This window comes from Hypanus sabinus, chromosome 19, assembly GCF_030144855.1.
Source record: "Hypanus sabinus isolate sHypSab1 chromosome 19, sHypSab1.hap1, whole genome shotgun sequence".
Classification (NCBI taxonomy): domain Eukaryota; kingdom Metazoa; phylum Chordata; class Chondrichthyes; order Myliobatiformes; family Dasyatidae; genus Hypanus; species Hypanus sabinus.
Window position 1 is genome coordinate 58,123,030 of NC_082724.1, and position 18,282 is coordinate 58,141,311.

General features: G+C 41.7%; 1 protein-coding gene across 10 annotated transcripts in view; it reads left to right on the plus strand.

The window, feature by feature from the left end:
• Nucleotides 1–18,282, plus strand: part of LOC132377950 (transmembrane and coiled-coil domains protein 1-like) — a 98,703-nt gene that overhangs the window by 21,354 nt on the left and 59,067 nt on the right. The window contains exon 1 of one of the 10 annotated variants that reach the window (XM_059944483.1): nucleotides 5,392–9,816. The exons of the other annotated variants lie outside the window; for them this stretch is intronic. Coding sequence (XP_059800466.1) covers nucleotides 9,814–9,816 — 3 coding nt within the window. The 5' untranslated portion in view covers nucleotides 5,392–9,813. Of the gene's footprint in view, nucleotides 1–5,391; nucleotides 9,817–18,282 lie in introns of those variants that run through there. 10 annotated transcript variants of the gene reach the window in all.

The window sequence follows — 18,282 nt, forward strand, 5'->3', positions numbered from 1 at the left end:
ATACCTATCCAATTTTACTTTAAATTACAATACCGAACCTGCCTCTGCCACTTCTACTGGAAGCTTGTTCTACACAGCTACCACTCTCTGAGTAAAGAAATTCCCCCTCATGTTACCCTTAAACTTTTGCCCCTCTCAACTCATGACCTCTTGTTTGAATCTCCCCTACTCTCAATGGAAAAAGCCTATCCATGTCAACTCTTTCTATCCCCCTCATAATTTTAAATACCTCTATCAAGTCCCCCCTCAACCTTCTACGCTCCAAAGAATAAAGACTTGTAACCTTTCCCTGTAACTTAGGTGCTGAAACCCAGGTTACATTCTAGTAAATCTTCTCTGTACTCTCTCTATTTTGTTGACATCTTTCCTATAATTTGGTGACCAGAACTGTACACAATACTCCAAATTCGGCCTTAGCAATGCCTTGTACAATTTTAACATTACATCTCAACTCCTATACTCAATGCTCTGATTTATAAAGGCCAACATACCAAAAGCCACTGTTGAATCCATTTTACTACTTCAATCTTAATACCTAACGACTGAACCTTCCTAACTAACCTTCCATGCGGAACCTTGTCAAAGGCATATAGACAACATCCACTGCTTTACCCTTGTCAACTTTCCTCGTAACCTCTTCAAAAAATTCAATAAGATTTGTCAAACATGACCTTACACGCACAAATCCATGCTGACTGTTCCTAATCAGACCCTGTCTATCCAGATAATTATACATACCATCTCTAAGAATACTTTCCATTAATTTACCCACCACTGACGTCAAACTGACAGGCTTATAATTGCTAGGTTTACTCTTAGAACCCTTTTTAAACAATGGAACAACATGAGCAATATGCCAGTCCTCTGGCACCATCCCTGTTTCTAATGACATTTGAAATATTTCTGTCAGAGCCCCTGCTATTTCTACACTAACCTCCCTCAAGGTCCTAGGGAATATCCTGTCAGGACCCGGAGATTTACTCACTTTATATTCCTTAAAAGTGCCAGTACTTCCTCTTCTTTAATCGTCATAGTTTCCATAACTTCCCTACTTGTTTCTCTTACCTTACACAATTCAATATCCTTCTGCTTAGTGAATACCGAAGAAAAGAAATTGTTCAAAATCTCCCCCATCTCTTTTGGCTCCACACTTAGCTGTCCACTCTGATTCTTTAAGGGACCAATTTTATCCTTCACTATCCTTTTGCTATTAATATAACTGTAGAAACCCTTTGGATTTATTTTCACCTTACTTGCCAAAGCAACCTTGTATCTTTTAGCTTTTCTAATTTCTTTCTTCTTACATTCTTTATATTCCTTGAGCACCTCATTTACTCCATGCTGCCTATATTTATTGTAGATCTCTTCCACAGAACCTCCTATCTGTCCCCCTAACTATCGAATCCCCTATCACTACTACTCTCCTCTTTACCCTCCTTCCCTTCTGAGCTGAGGGTCCAATCTCGGTGCCAGAGACGCAACCACTGCAACTTGTCCGTGGTAGGTCATCCCCACCAACAGTATCCAAAACGGTATACTTATTGTTGATGGGAATGGCCACAGGGGTGCTCTGCTCTTCCTGTCTATTCCCCTTCCCTCTCCTGACAGTCACCCAACTACCTGCCTCCTGATCCTAGTGGTGACTATCTCCCTGAAACTCCTGTCTATATCTGCCTCTGCCTCCCGAATGATCCGAAGTTCATCCAGCTCCAGCTCCAGTTCCCTAACACGGTTTGTCAGGAGCTGCAGCTGGATGCACCTTTTGCAGGTGTAGTCATCAGGGATAACAGTGCTCGCGTTGACTTCCCACATACTGCAAACGGAGCACTCAACTGCCCTAACTGCTGCCTCCATTACCTACTTCTAAGCTAATTAGATTAATTAAAGGAGCTTACCCAGCCTTACCTCACTTGGAGTGAAGCTCGTACTCAGCCTCTGCTCGTTTTTTAAATTCCCCCCTGCTGACTTGCACACGCTTGCGCAGTTGTGCTCCGTTCAAACCTCGCCTCTGCCTGTTGTCGCCGAAGGCAAAGTCGTCCCACTCTGCCTCAGTCCACTCTGACAATAGCTGCTAAGACGATGGCCGCTGTATATGGTGGTCTTTCTTTTAAACCTTTGGCGCGCTACGTCATGCGCTTGTGCAGTCTAGCCTCTTTGCCCCGATCAGTTTTTAAAAAAGCTTCTCTCCGAGCTTCTTTTACCTCTGCCCTCTCCGCCTCTTGCTTCGATTTAAATGACCCTAAGTTTCCTTACTTCTGCCTCCCTCCCTTCTTAAGAGGGTGGAGTAACATCTGCTATTTTCCATACCTTTAGACCTTTCAGTTTCCTAAACACCTTCCTAGAAATAACAATTGCACTCACTTCTGCCCTGACACACTCAAATTTCTGGCATACTGCTTGTGTCTTCCACAATGAAGACTGATGCAAAATTCTTAAGTTCATCCACCATTCCTTTGTCCCCCATTACTACCTCTCCGGTGTCATTTTCCAGCTACCTCTCCGGTAGCCACTCTTGGCTCTCTTTTACTTTTTATTTATCTGAAAATGCCTTTTCTATCATTGTTCCCAAGATATGGGAAGTGTTTGTGATGAATTATTTTGCCATGTGAATGATTAGTTGAAGCATGTTGAGTTTGAGGCCTATCTTTTCATGATTGAACAAAGGGTTGGAGCTTGTCCTCCATATTTGTGCATCAACCCAGACATTGTCTGCCTGCTGCAGCTTTACTACAGAAGGTTGGGGAGGCCTTGGTTCTGGAGTGTAGGTTAAAGTAGTTTCCCATTAGTTCTGAGGGCTAGCTGATGTATGTCAAAGAAATGTGTTCAAAGTAAGTACAACATTGCAGTGAGAAAGTTTAAGGGAAGTTCGAGAAGTAACACAACTTGTTTAACACTTTTTTTAGATTGTCTCTGTATCAACTCATAGGTTAGGGAAATGACTTGTATTTTGTCAGATATGAGGATATAAATCAGATACGTTTTTGGTTATTTATTTATCTATTTAGATTTTTATTTAAACATATTTCATGGTAACTGGCCCTTCCAGCCCCATGAGCCTACACTGCCCAAATGCACCCATGTGACCAATTAATCTACTAACCCATCCGTCTTTTGGGAGGAGAACCATGTAGTTACAGGGAGAATGTACGAATTCCTTAGAGACAGTGGTGAATTGAACCCAGATAGCTGGTACTGTAATGCTGTTATACTAACTACTATGCTATAATATTTTTTTTTTAATTCTTTTTGATTAGGTATTTGTGCAAAAAGGTATTGCATGTTGGATTTGGCTGCTGCAAACTGTTTACTCTGTCCAATTCCCCTATATCCATGTAGTTGCTGACCAGCATTTGTTATTGTTTGTACATTGCATTCAGAATTCTCTGGGTCTTTATCTACACCCTTAGCCTTAATAACGTTCTCCAAACTAAACACTGCTCTCAGTCCAGTCTCTTGTGCATTTTCAACTTGAATCATTCATTTGTTAATAACATGCTTCGGAAGCCATGCTCTCACCCTACCTCCAACTTAAGTCATTCTTTAGGGCAAGTTGAATCTGCTGGTGTTTTGTTTGGGCATCTTGGGAAGTTTTGTAATATGAAAAGATGGTAGAGAAATGTAAATGATTCTAGAGACACAAGGAAATCTGGAGAAAAAAGCAACACCTGGAGCACCTCAGCAGATCAGGCAGTATCTTTGGAGGCATTTGTTCAATGGTGTGAGATTGGGTTGAGTATTAATCCAAGTTATTGTGTGAGTTTCATACAATCAGAGCTTTGTGTAATCGGCTTAAATTCTTATTTTTGATTTTCAATCTCTTTGCCTCCAGTCTCACAGCCTGGATCATTTGATTGTATTGCACTCAATAGAAACTGCAAGATGGAGACCCTCAAACTCCATGTAGTTTGATTCTGCCTTCCAAGCACTGAATTTCACATTAACTTAGTGAATTAAGGTGTTAGTTTGGAAAGCCTTCTCACAGAGTATTGCCCTAATGGTGAAATCATCCCAAATCAGAGCATCAAAATCAGTAAACTGAGGTGGGAGCAAAACTTGAAAACAAAGTTTAGAGATATGAGACTACAGGTGTTGGAATCTGGAGCAATAATCTGCTTGCTGGAGGAACTCAGTGGATCAAGCAGCATCAGTAGGAGGAAAGGTTTGTCAAAGCTTTGGGCCTTGACCTAAAACCTTTACAGTTTCGCTCCTACACAGATGCTGCTTGACCTGAGTTCCACCGTCAGCTTGTTGCTTCAGATTTAAAGTCCAGACTTGTGTATCAGTATGGTGTCTGTATTGAATATAAGAACATAAGAAATTGGAGCTGGAGTAGCCCATCTGGCCTGTCAAGCCTGCTCTGCTATTCAGTAAGATCATGGCTGATATGGCTGTGGACTGAGCTCCACCTATCTGTCTTTTCCTTGTTACTCCAAAATAATGTAATGGCATCTAAAATATTTAATGAGGTAGTGTTGACTGCTTCCCCAGAGAGAGAATTCCACAGATTCACTACTCTCTGGAAAAAGCAGTTTCTCATCTCCATTGTCAACCTATTCCACTGAATCTTGAGGCTGTCTACTGGTTCTAGTCTCACCTATCAATGAAAACAACTTTGTTGCCTCTATCTAATCTATCCCTTTCATAATATTGTGTTTCTATATTTCCTCTCATTCTTATGGATTTCACTATGTGTAGTCCCAGGCAACTTAATCTCTTCATAGGCGAACCTCCTCATCTTGGGAATCAACCTAGTGAACCTCCTTTGCATCACCTCTAAAACCAATACATCTTTCCTCAAGTAAGGAAACCAGAACTGCATGCCATACTCCAGGTTCAGCCTCAGTACTCTACAGTTGCAGTACAAACTCTTCAAATCGAGTGTTGTGACGAATTATTACATCTGGCTCCATGGTGCCACAACAACAACCTCTTGCTTGATGTCAGCAAAAGCAAAGAGTTGATTATTGGAGCTGGTTACTTACAGGAGCAGGAAAATTGAGCCATTCCCCATCAGGGGATCAAAGTTCAAAGTATGTATACATTATAGATCCTTGAGATTTTGTCTCCTTACAGGCAGCCACAAAACAAAGAAACCCAAAAGAGCCCATTTTTTTTTTAAAAAAGACAGTCAAACACCCAATGTCCAGTGGGGGGGGGAAGGGGAGAACAAATTTTGTAAATGGTAAAAGAAAGTAAATAGCATTCAGAATTCGAAGTTTTACAAAAGACACAGAGCCAGACATCACTGCAGCCAGACCAGGCCACAGCCTTGGTTCAGTGCAGAGTCGAATAAATGTCGTGGAGCAGCGAGCTGAACTGGCCTGTCCTTTGCCTCTGGTCCTGACTGACCTTTTCAATCTGGCCCGACCCTTAAGTCGTCCAAACATTAGTTCTTTTCTTGCTCTCAGGGGTGCCTCAACCCTATCTCTGTTTGCCTCGACTCTATCATTGTTAGCAGTGACTGTTATTAATAAAGTATTTAGTAATTTTCTTTGTTTGCCTTGGATTCATAGTCGCTGGGCTTCACCAGCAATATTTTAAATCTTCAGAAGTGGGGCAGGGTCAGCAACTTTAAATTGCTCGGCATTATCATTTTAATAGACAATAGGTGCAGAAGTAGACTATTCGGCCCTTCGAGCCTGCACCGCCATTTTGAGATCATGGCTGATCATCTACTATCAATACCCGGTTCCTGCCTTGTCCCCATATCCCTTGATTCCCCTATCCATAAGATACCTATTGAGCTCCTTCTTGAAAGCATCCAGAGAATTGGCCTCCACTACCTTCCGAGGCAGTGCATTCCAGACCCCCACAACTCTCTGGGAGAAGAAGGTTTTCCTTAACTGTCCTAAATGACCTACCCCTTATTCTCAAACCATGCCCTCTGGTACTGGACTCTCCCAGCATCTGGAACATATTTCCTGCCTCTATCTTGTCCAATCCCTTAATAATCTTATATGTTTCAATCAGATCCCCTCTCAATCTCCTTAATTCTAGCGCGTTCATGCCCAGTCTCTCTAACCTCTCTGCATAAGACAGTCCAGACATCCCAGGAATTAACCTCGTGAATCTATGCTGCACTTCCTCTAGAGCCAGGATGTCCTTCCTTAACCCTGGAGACCAAAACTACACAATACTCCAGGTGTGGTCTCACCAGAGCTCTGTACAAATGCAAGAGAATTTCCTTGTTCTTGTACTCAATTTCCTTTGTAGTAAAGGCCAACATTCCATTAGCCTTCTTCACTGCCTGCTGCACTTGCTCATTCACCTTCAGTGACTGATGAACAAGGACTCCTAGATCTCTTTGTATTTCTCCCTTACCTAACTCGACACCGTTCAGATAATAATCTGCCTTCCTGTTCTTATTCCCAAAGTGGATAACCTCACACTTATTCACATTAAACGTCATCTGCCAAGTATCTGCCCACTCACCCAGCCTATCCAAGTCACCCGGAATTCTCCAAACATCCTCATCACATGTCACACTGCCACCCAGCTTAGTATCATCAGCAAATTTGCTGATGTTATTCTCAATGCCTTCATCTAAATCGTTGATGTAAATTGTAAACAGCTGTGGTCCCAATACTGAGCCCTGTGGCACCCCACTAGTCACCACCTGCCATTCTGAGAAACACCCATTCACCACTACCCTTTGCTTTCTATCTGCCAACCAGTTTTCTATCCATGTCACTGTCTTCCCCCCAATGCCATGAGCTTTGATTTTACCCACCAATCTCCTATGTGGGACCTTATCAAATGCCTTCTGAAAATGCCTTTCAGAGGATCTGTCCTGGGTCCAACAAGTAAGTGCATTACAAAGAAGGCATGGCAGCATCTTTGCTACCTTTTGTGACATTTGTGAAGATTTGGCATGTCATCTAAAACTTTGACAATCTCCATAGATTTGTGATGGGGTATACTGACTAGTTATATCATGGCCTGGTATGGAAACACCAATGATCTTGGATGGAAAAGCCTCCAAAAGTGTTGTGAATATAGCCCTGTCCATCATGGGTAAAGCCTTCCCACCATTGATCACATCTACAAAGAGCACAATCACAGGAAAAACAGCAACCATCATCAAGGACCCTACCATCCATGCAATACTCTTTTCTTGCTGCTGCTATCAGGAAGGAGATACAGTAGTGTCAGGTCTCATACCATCAGGTAGAGGAACAGTTATTACCTCTCAACATCAGACTCTTGAACCAGAGGAAATAACTTCACTCACCCCAACACTGAACTGATTCCACAATCTATGTCACTTTCAAGGACTTTACAACTCATGTTATTGATATTTATGGTTTATTTTTTTCCTTTTTTTGTATTGCCACAGTTTGTCTTTTGCACATTGGCTGTTTGTGTTCATTGTGTGTGGTTTTTCATTGTTTACATAGTGTTTCTTTGTATTTACTGTGAATGCCAACAGGAAAATAAATCACAGGCTAGTATATAGTGACATTTACTGCCTTGATAACTTGATAACAAAGCCAACCCTTTACGACTAATACACAAACATTCCAGAGTGTCTCTACACAACAGCGTGCTGCAATCTTTCACCATTTAAATAATCTCATCTTGTTCTTTTCTTTGAAGATGGATGACCTTTCATTTACCACATATTGTCTCTCACTGTCATCCTGATCTGATCTTTGTGAGCTTTACTTACCTTCATGCCTATGCTTCCACATTACCTGATACCTTTGGGTATTTAATTCCCAGCCATCTCCATTCACCCCCTTGTCATATTTGTTTAAACCCTTCCCAGAAGCACAAGCAAACAATCTCCCTTGGAACATTTATCCCAAGTGTAGATTATCCAATTTGTACTGCTATCACCTTCTCAGAACTAATTTCAATGACCTAGGAATCTGAAACCCTTCATCCTGCACCATTGCTCAAGCCACATATTCTATGTTGCCATTCCTATTCTGACTAGCACACATCTCCTAGCTCCCAAAATTTGGCTTGTAGGATCTCCATTTCTTTCCCTCCTGTATCATTGCTATCTTAATGCATCATGACAGCTACTTGTTTGCCCTCCCCTTCTAGAATGACCCTTGGGAGGCAACACACCAGCTGGGAGTCCTGTTGTGGCGACAGAAGATCCTGTCTATTTCCCTAAACAAGGAATTTTCTACAGCAATAGTTCTGCCACTCTTTTTGCTGCTCTCCTGTGCAGCAGAACCACTCATGGTGCCATGATCCTGTCTTCTGCTGCCTTCCCCTGATCAGCCATCTTCCCCAACAGTATCCAAAGCAGAGTATCTCTTTTGGAGGCAGATGACTGCAGGGGTCTCCTGCACTACCTTCCTATGACTGCTCTGCCTGTCGCCCATTCCCTAATTGTCCCTTGGCCCTTAAACTGCAGTCTGACTAATTCATTAGATATATTATCTGCAACATTCTCAACATTTCGGATGCTCCAAAATGAATCTGTAGGCAGCTGCAGGTTCGCCATATGGTGTGTCAGGAGCTGCAGCTGGACTCACTTCCTACGCTTGTCATTATCAGGTATGCTGGCAGCTTCTGAATCTCCATATTGTACAGGAGGAGCATAACATGGGTCTGGGCTCACTTGCCATGACTAAAAAGCTTTGAAGGGGGAAAAATACAAAAATAAGAACCTACCCCCACCTTTGTGTTGATTACCCTTCTCACCAAAGCCCACACTAAGACAACCAGCAGCATCTCAAATAGGTAGCAGCCCATCACAAAAATAGTCTCTCCAGAAACCTCTGAAGTAGAAGTTTGTACGAGATTAAAACTGGGTCATGTGCATTCAATCATCCGCAAACCATCAACAAGCATCCTTCACCCCACGTGTAGTACCCATGCTACCTGATTCACACCACTCATTTAGTTATATCAGTCAGGATGCCCCTTGCCATACTGACGTGCATGTCCACAGCTTCCTTTGTTGCCTTGCTGAGACCAGAAACAGATTGGATGAGCAATGCCTCATTTTTCTTGGTCATCTCCAACCTGATGGCATCAACATCAATTTCTCTAACTTCTAGAGCTCGCCTCCCTCTTTGCTTTCTCTTATTCATCTGGCCCTTTTTTCTCTTCTTTCTTCTCCCCTCCATTGCCCTTATGACCTGTCTGTCACCTATACCTTCCTTCCTCTGGTTTTCCACATCTTTTCCTTTATTTCATGATCTACAGTGTCTCCTATCATTTCACTTCTTCAGTCCTTTGCCGCTTCCACCTATCTTATCACCTCCCAGTTTCTCACATAATTCCCTACCACCCCAAACATTCCTACTTCCCTCTCACCTGAATTCACCTGTCAGCTCATACATCTCACCTCCTCCCGACCCCTTTTATTCTGGCTTCTGCTCTCTTTCTTTGCAGTCCTGATAAAAGGAACCTTGCTGTGTTCTTCCAGTACTTTGTGTGTTTTACTCATTCTGGCCTTTTTTTTTAGGTAGTTATTCAACATTAAATGTGTATTGCATCTATGCTGGTTCTGTGAGCTTTGAGGTAACTGCTGAAGCCGATGTGAGAATCATAGGCACTGCTGTAGGTGGGTAGTTTGGAAGTGTTTCTTGTGAGCCACTCTAGATTCTCAGTGGTAACCAGGTAACCACAACACTCCTCCATTTTTGAGTGGTCAGGACCTATGGCAGTTTTTCAAGAAGTTTTAAACAAATATTTCCTCTATGATGATCTCTTCCTGTGTTTGGAATAGTGTCTTTTCCAGGATGTTGGTGTCAGCCATGTGAACAACACAGCTTGATCACTGAGGCCTCAGTGCTGTTGTTGCTGCCCAGGCAAGAGGTTTCTGGCACTGCCGTAGTGTCCTACAACATGGTTTGTTTTATTATTATTATTATTATTATTATTATTATTATTATTGTCACATGTACTAAGATACAGCAAAAAGTTTTTGTGTGACATCCTGACAGATCATTCCATATATAGAATGAAGAACATCTGTTACAGTTGCAGAAAAAGTGCAGTACAGGTCGACAAATAGTAGCCATAATGAGGCTTACTGAGAGACCAAGCAGTCATCCTTTTGCATACAATCAATCCATTTAAGAGCCTTATAACAGTGGGATAGAAGTGGTCCTTGAGTTTAGTGATACGTACTTTCAGGCTTTTTATCTTCTTCCCAATGTGAGAGATTAGATGAGTGAATGATCAGACAGGTTCTTGATTAGGCTGGTTGCTTTCCCAGGGCAGCAGGAAGTGCAGACAGTTAGTGCTGACTCGTGTGATGGACTGGGTTGCATTCACAAGCTAGAAGTTTTTTTTTGTAGTCCTGGGCAGAGCAGCTGCTGTGTATCCAAATAAGATGCTTTCCAGGGTGTATCTGTAGTCATTATGGACATGCTGAATTTCTTGAGCTCAGAGGAAGTGCTCTTTTTTTTTGGCCATAGTGTGCATATGGTTGGACCAGGGCAATCTGCTGGTGCTGTTTACACCTAGGAGCTTGAAGCTCTGAATCATCGACACCTCAGCACCATTGATATAGACAGGATTGTACTCAAACCTTTTTCTTGAAGTCAATGACCAACTCCCTTGTTTAGCTGACATTGAAGGGTAGGTTATTATCTTAATACCATGCCACAAGGCTCTTTGTTTCCTCTACCCTGATGTGTCATTGATTGAGACCCACTATGGTGGTGTCACTTGCTGCAAACTTAATAAATGGAGTTAGAACGGAATTTGACTGCATAGTTATGAGTGTATAGAGAATAAAGTAATATGATGAAGTTGCAGACTGTGGGACACTATTGTTGAATGTTGTAGCTGAGGTGTTTTTGCCTATTTTAGTGATTGGTGTCTTTTGGTCAGTTGCAGAGGGAGGTGTTGAGTCTGTGGTTTAGGAATTTGGAGATGAGTTTATTTGGTATGATGATATTGAAGTCTTTATGGTCCCCACAGTTGATGGAGTCAGCGGGGTATTTATCACAGTCATATATTGTATGCAAAGCCATCAGGAATCACTTTTTTCTTTTTGCTATTTTTAGCATTTTTATTGAAGAAAAATACTAATTTAAAAGTACACCCAAATCCTATTGCATTTATTGCCAATGTGCTTGTTTCATATTTCTTGATTATGAAATAGTGAAGGGTAACTTAGAAATTAGAACATTACAATATAGTACTGGCTCTTCAGCTCAAAGTTGTGCTGAACTTTTAACCCCTCCCTCCCACAGAGACACATGAATGATAGAAAATTGGAGGGCTAAGAGCTTCTTAAATGCCCCTAGTGTATCTCCCTCTATCTCCACCACTGGCAGTCCATTCCACACACCTATCACTCTCTGTGTAAACAACTTGCCTTGACATCTCCCTTCCCATATACTTTTCTCTTTAAAATTATGTCCCTTTGCATTAGCCATTTTTGCCCTGGGGAAAAAGTCTCTGGCTATGCATTCGATCTATAGCTCTTACAGTCTTGTGCACCTCTATCAAGTCACCTCTTCCTCTGCTCCAAAGAGAAAAGCTGTAGCTTGTTCAACCTATAGTATCTTCATAAGACATAGAATATTCCAAGAGTGGTCTAACCAGGGTGTTATAGAGCTACAGCATTACTTTGTGGCTCTTGAACTCAATTGTCAGACTAATGAAAGTCAGCACACCATATGCCTTCATGGCAACCCTATCACCTTGCATGGCAACTTTGAGTGATCTATGGGTGTGGACCCCGAGATCTGTTTCTCAACACTAAGAATCCTGCCACTAACCTTGTATTCTGCCTTCAAATTTGACCTTCCAAAAGGAATAATTTCACGCTTCTCTTGGTTGAACTCCGTCACTTCTCAGCCCAGTTACCAATGTCCCATTGCGACCTACAACCGCACACATTATACACAACTCCTCGAATTTTTGTGTCATCTACAAACTTGATAACCAACCCTTCCACTGCTTCATCCAAATCATTTATAAAATTCACAAAGAGCAGGGGTCCCAGAACAGATCCCTTTAAGAGTAATCATAGTATGATTGAATACAGATTGAGGATGACATAGTTATATCTAAAACTAGTGTATTATGCTTGAACAAGGGAGACTACAACAGGATGAGGGAGGAGTTGGCTAATGTGGACTGAGAGCACAGGCTATTTGGTAGGACAGTTGAGGAACAGTGGAATACTTTCAAAGAGATATTTCAGTGCTCAACAAAAGTATATTCCAGTCAAAAGTAAGGACAGTAAGTGTGGGGAGAGCCAGCCTTGGATAACTGAGGAAATAAAAGATAGTATCAAATTAAAAGCTCATGTGTACAAAGTTGCAAAGAGTAGTGGGAGACTGGAGGATTTGGAAAACTTTAAAAAGCAACAGAGAACAACTAAGCAAATAAAGAAAGGGAAGATAATGAAAGTAAATTAGCACAAAATATAAAAGCAGATAGCAAAAGTTTTTATAAATATATAAAGCGGAAGAGGTTGGTTAAAGTCAATATAGGTCCCCTGGAAAATGAGAAGGGGAAATAGCTATTGGGTGATAAGGAAATGGCTGAAGCATCGAGTGACTATTTTGCGTCAGTCTTCATGGCGGAGGACATGTCTAATATGCCAAAGAATGATGTTATGGACGAAATGGGAGGTGAGGACCTCGATAAAATCACTGTCACTAAAGAGATGGTGATGAGCAAACTAGAGGGCCTGAAGTTAGATAAGTCACCTGGTCCTAATGGAATGCATCCCAGGTGCTGAAGGAATTAGTGGAGGTTATAATAGACGAGTTGGTAATCATTTATCAAACCTCTCTACTCGAGGTAGGTCCCGGCGGATTGGAAGACAGCAAATGTCACGTCACTTTTTAAAAAAGGATGTAGGCAAAAGACGGGCAACTATAGACCAGTTAGCTTAACATCTGTAATATGTAGCTGTCATTAAGGAAGAAATAACAAAACATTTAGAAAGGAGTGGTTTCATTAGGCAAACACATGGATTCAGAAAGTGCAGGTCCTGTTTGACAAACTTAATGGAGTTCTTCGAGGACATAATGAGTGCAGTGGAGAGGGAGGAACAGGTGGATGTCATATACTTGAATTTCCAGAAGGCGCTTGATAAGGTGCTGCACAAGAGACTTACAAATAAGATAGGGATGCATAGAGTTGGAGGAAGTGTATTGGCATGGATAGTGGATTGGTTAAACAACAGAAGGCAGAGAGTTGGTATAAATGGGTGTTTCTCCGGTTGGCAATCAGTGGTGAGTGGGGTGCCGCAGGGGTTGGTGCTGGGCCCGCAGCTGTTTACCATTTATATTGATGATTTTGAAGAGGGGACTGTGTAGTGTAGCAAAACTTGCTGATGACACTAAACTAAGTGGAATAGCAAATTGTACAGAGGATGTGGAGAGTTCGCAGAGGGATATAGATATGTTAAGTGAGTGGGCCAAGGTCTGGCAGATGGAATAAAACATCGGTAAATGCAAGATCATCCACTTTGGAAGGAATAATAGATGAACAGATTATTATTTAAATGGTGAAAGATTGCAGCATGCTATTGTGCAGAGGGGAGTGCTTGTTCATGACTCACAAAAAGTTGGCTTGCAGGTGCAACAGGTTATTAAGAAGGCAAATGGAATGTTGGCCTTCGTTGCTAGAGGGATTGAATTCAAGAGCAGGGAGGTCATACAGCAACTATACAGGATACTGGTGAGGATGCTCCTGGAGTACTGTGTGTAGTTCTGGTCTCCATACTTGAGGTAGGATATACTGGCTTTGGAGGCAGTGCAGAAGAGGTTCACCAGGTTGATTCCAGGGTTGAAGGGGTTAACCTATGAGGAGATATTGAGTCGCCTGGACTATACTCTCTGGAGTTCAGAAGAATGAGAGGGGATCTTATAGAAACATACAAAATTTTGGAAAGGATAGTTAAGATCGAAGTAGGGAAGTTGTTTCCATTGGTAGGTGAGACTTGAACTAGGGGACGTTGCCTCAAGGTTCAGGGGAGAAGATTTAGGACGGAGATGAGGGGAAACTTTTACCAAGAGAGTGGTAAATCTGTGGATTTCTCTGCCGAGGGAAGCAGTTGAGGCTTCTTCACTAAATATATTTAAGAAACAGATAGGTTTTTACATAATCAGGGAATTAAGGGTAATGGGGAAAAGGCAGTTAGATGGAGCTGAGTTTACGGACAGATCAGCCATGATCTTATTGAGTGGTGGGGCAGGCTCGATGAGCTGGATGGCCTACTCCTGCTGGTATTTCTTATGTTCTTAGAACACCACCGATCACTGATCTCAAGGGATAACACTCTGCATCTGCAAGCCAGTTCTGTATTCACACAGTGAACTTTCCTTGGATTTCATACCTGACTTTCTGAATGAACCTATCCTTTGTGTGTGTGTTGGGGGGGGGGGGGGGGGAGGTTGGGGCCTTACAAAGTGCCTTTCAAAAATCCATATGCATCATTACCACTGCTCTTCATTAATGTGCTTTGTCACATCTGCAAAGAACTAATTCAGGTTTCTGGGACATGGCCTGCCCCTCACAAAGCCATGTGGACAATCCTGAATCAGACTATACTCTCCAAATAATCAAATATCATGTCTCTAATAATCCCCCCCCCCCCCAATAATTTGCCTGCCATTGAAGCAAGACTCTTAGTCTGTAATTCCCAGATTTATTCCTACTCCCTTTCTTGAGCAAAGGAATAACATTTGCCACCCTTAAAGCATCTGATAAAACTTGTTCAAAGTGTTAAAAATGACAATGAGCAGTGCTAGATGCAGTGAAACTCTGGGAGGAGAAAAAGGATTGTCCCAGACTATTCAGGAGGTCATCAAGCAACACCAAAAAAAAACACAGCTCTGTTACTGAGACAAGCATTTTCTTTGTGTTTTAAAAAGAAAATCATCTCATTGTCTCCATATTTGCAAATTGAAACTGAATTGATGAGTGTTTGGATTGTGGCTCTTATGAATGATCCTTCCAGGGTGCTAGTGACCGAGAGGAATTGTGTCCTAACTGGACAATATATCTTGGCATTACTCATTGTCAATTCAAACATTGATTGTTCACATCACTGGGCCCTAATGCTTGCTTTAATATTAATCACAGGTAAATGCGAAATAGAAGAAAGGCACTTCCAGCTGTGAGGAACAACTTCAGTTCTGATGGTGGAAGACATGCCTGTCCCAGTGAACTGTGAGAGCCAGACTGACAGTATTATCAGTGCTTTGGGTATATGTTATTCCCATTACTGACTGGTTGCTTTGCATCTGTTCCTGACAATGTAGACTTATCAGTAACATACACAGAATGCTGGAGGAATTCAGCAGGCCAGGTAGCATCTATTCAAAGGAGTAAACAGTCGACGTTTCAGACTGAGACCGTTCATCAGTTCCTCCAGCAGTTTGTGTGTTGCTGGGATTTTCAGCGTTAGCAGATTTTCTCTTTAGACACTTCTCAATTAGTTTTCTTTGTTTCTCCCCCCAGGTATTTATTATTTTATATATGGGGAAAAATAATAATTGTACCTATTAGTAGGTTCTAGCCTCATGGGCCAAATGCATTTTATTATGTGCATAATCTCCCCAAAGTTCTTGATGAAATTCTAGCCAGCAACTTCTACATACTTGATCACTCACTAGGTGAGCCTTGCATTGTTCGATTGAAGTCTGGATATCATTTAAATTATGTATAAATCAACATTTTATTTAAGCCTGTACCTTTTATTTAAATGTAAGTTATCTCCAATTGTAGGTTATTATTATTGTCTGATAACTTTCCCTCACCGTCTAGAAAACCTTGAATAGTTTGTATTTCATTGCAAAGTTTTTATAACTGTGTACACATCTCCACCTCAACAGACATTGATCACTTAGAACCATCATATGACTCACATATGACTCCATCTCCAACACCCCCCCCCCCCAGAGTGAAGGAGGACGACATGATAGAATTATGTAAAATTATGAGAATCATAGATCGGTTGCATTAGCAACGTCTTTTTCATATGTTAGTGTTTATCGAAAACGAGGGAATAGGTTTGTGGGAAGAAGGTGGTTTAAAGGGGATCTGATGGGAAAATTTTTCACACTTAATCTGGAACTCAGCCAGAAGAGGGTGAAATCAGATACAATCACAATGTTTGAGAGACATGTGGATAGGTATAGTACTTGAAAAGGCTAAAGATACAGTCCTAATGCAGGAAAATGTGATTAGTGTAGATGGGAAAAAGTCAACATTTCTCTGTTCTATAACCTTTGTTTAGGTTTCAGGCAGTATCTGCTCCATGGCATCTCTAGTTTGTTTAGCACAACGGCTGATTTTCACGGACAGAGGCAGTTTGCAGCTGTCACTACAAAATAGGAAGGCTGCTTCCTTAGTGAAATGCATTATTTCTGTCTTTGTCAAGTGTATCAGAAGGTTTCTTGTGTCAGTACCAGGCCCTTTGCAGCCTGTATTGAATGGAACCTTTAGTGCAGATTTAGAGATGACTGACAGCTATTTGAAACAGAGAAGAGGAAAAAATTTTTTAGCCAGAGGGTGGTGAATCTGTGGAATTCATTGCCATTGATGGCTGTGCAGGCCAAGTCATTGGGTATATTTAAGGCTGAAGTCAATAGGTTCTTGATTAATTAGGACATCAAAGGTCATGGGGAGAAGGCAGGAGAATAGGTGTTAAGAGGGTAATAAATCAGCCATTATAGAATGGTGGAGCAGACTCAATAGGCTGTATGGCCAAATTCTCACTCTAGTTATGATTATTTCAGTTGCTCAGCTTCATAGTTTACCACATGAGAAATATGTGTTTGGTGCCTCTTTTCAGATTGGTGTTAGTAATGTTTCCAGTCCCCAGCTCTGCTTTCAACTGATGTGCCTGTCTCGTTGGGACAAAGTTGATGCCTCCACTACCCACACCTGAAAAAGAACTGTTATAAAGATAATTCCTCTTGTAATTAGGAAGGCTAACACAATTGTTCAGTTCCAGGGCAACTGAATGTAAAAGAAGGGAAGATGTACTCGAGTACGGTGTTGGGAAGTGTATGATAATATATTTTGGTAAAAAGAACAATAGTGCGGACTGTTATCAAATGGGGAGAAGGTTCAAACATCGGGTGCAGAAGGACTTGGGAGCCCTTGTGCAAGACTCCCAGAAGATTAATTCACAGGTTGAGTCTGTGGTAAAGAAGCCAAATGCAATGTTGGCATATATTACAAGGAGAATAGAATATAAAAGCAATGAGATAATGCTGAGCCTTTACAAGACACTAGTCAGGCTGCACTTGGAGTATTGTCAACAATTTTGGGCCCCATATCTCAGAAAGGACGAGTTGTCATTGGAGAGAGTCCAGACGAGGTTCACGAGGTTGATTCTGGGAATGAAAGGGTTAACATGTGAGGAGCATTTGGCAGCTTTGGGCCTGTACTCACTGGAATTTAGAAGAATGCGTGAGGATCTCATTGAAACCTATCGAATGTTGAAAGGACTAGATAGTGGATGTGGAAAGAATGTTTCCACTGGTGGGGGTGTCCAGAACTAGAGAGCACAGCCTTAAAATTGAGTGGTGGCCCTTTAGAATAGAGGTAAGGAGGATTTTGTTTTTTAGCCAGAGAGTGGTGAATCTGTGGAATGCTCTGCCACAGACTGTGGTGGAGGCCAAGTCCATCTATATATTTAAGGCAGAAGTTGATTGTTTCCTGATCGGTCAAAGTCATCAAAGGATATGGTGAGAAGTCAGGTGTTTGGGGTTGAGTGGAATCCAGGATCAGCCATGGTGGAATAGCAGAGCATACTGGATGGGCTGAATGGCCTAACTCTGCTCTGTCTTATGGTCTAATTCTATATGGATTGGTAAGACCATATCTACAGTGTGGTGTACTGTGCTGGTCTTATAATAAGGAAGGATGTTAATTATGTAGGAGTCATTACAGAAGGTTAACTAGACTATATCTGAATTCGACCATATAAGGAAAGGTCTCTCCATGAGATTATAAGAATGATAGCAGATTTGATTGAAACTTAGAAGATTCTCGCAGGTCAGATGTGGAGATATGTTCTGTCATAAGAAAATTGAGGACTGGGGTATTGTTTAAAAATAAAAGGTTGCTTAATTTGGACATCAGTCGATGAAAGCAAGCATGCAGGTACAGCAGGCAGTGAAGAAAACTAATGGCATGCTGGCCTTTATAAAAAGAGGAATTGAGTATAGGAGTAAAGAGCTCCTTCTGCAGCTGTACAGGGCCCTGGTGAGACCCCACCTGGAGTATTGTGTGCAGTTTTGGAATCCAAATTTGAGGAAGGACATTCTTGCTGTTGAGGGAGTGCAGCGTAGGTTCACAAGGTTAATTCCCGGAATGGCGGGACTG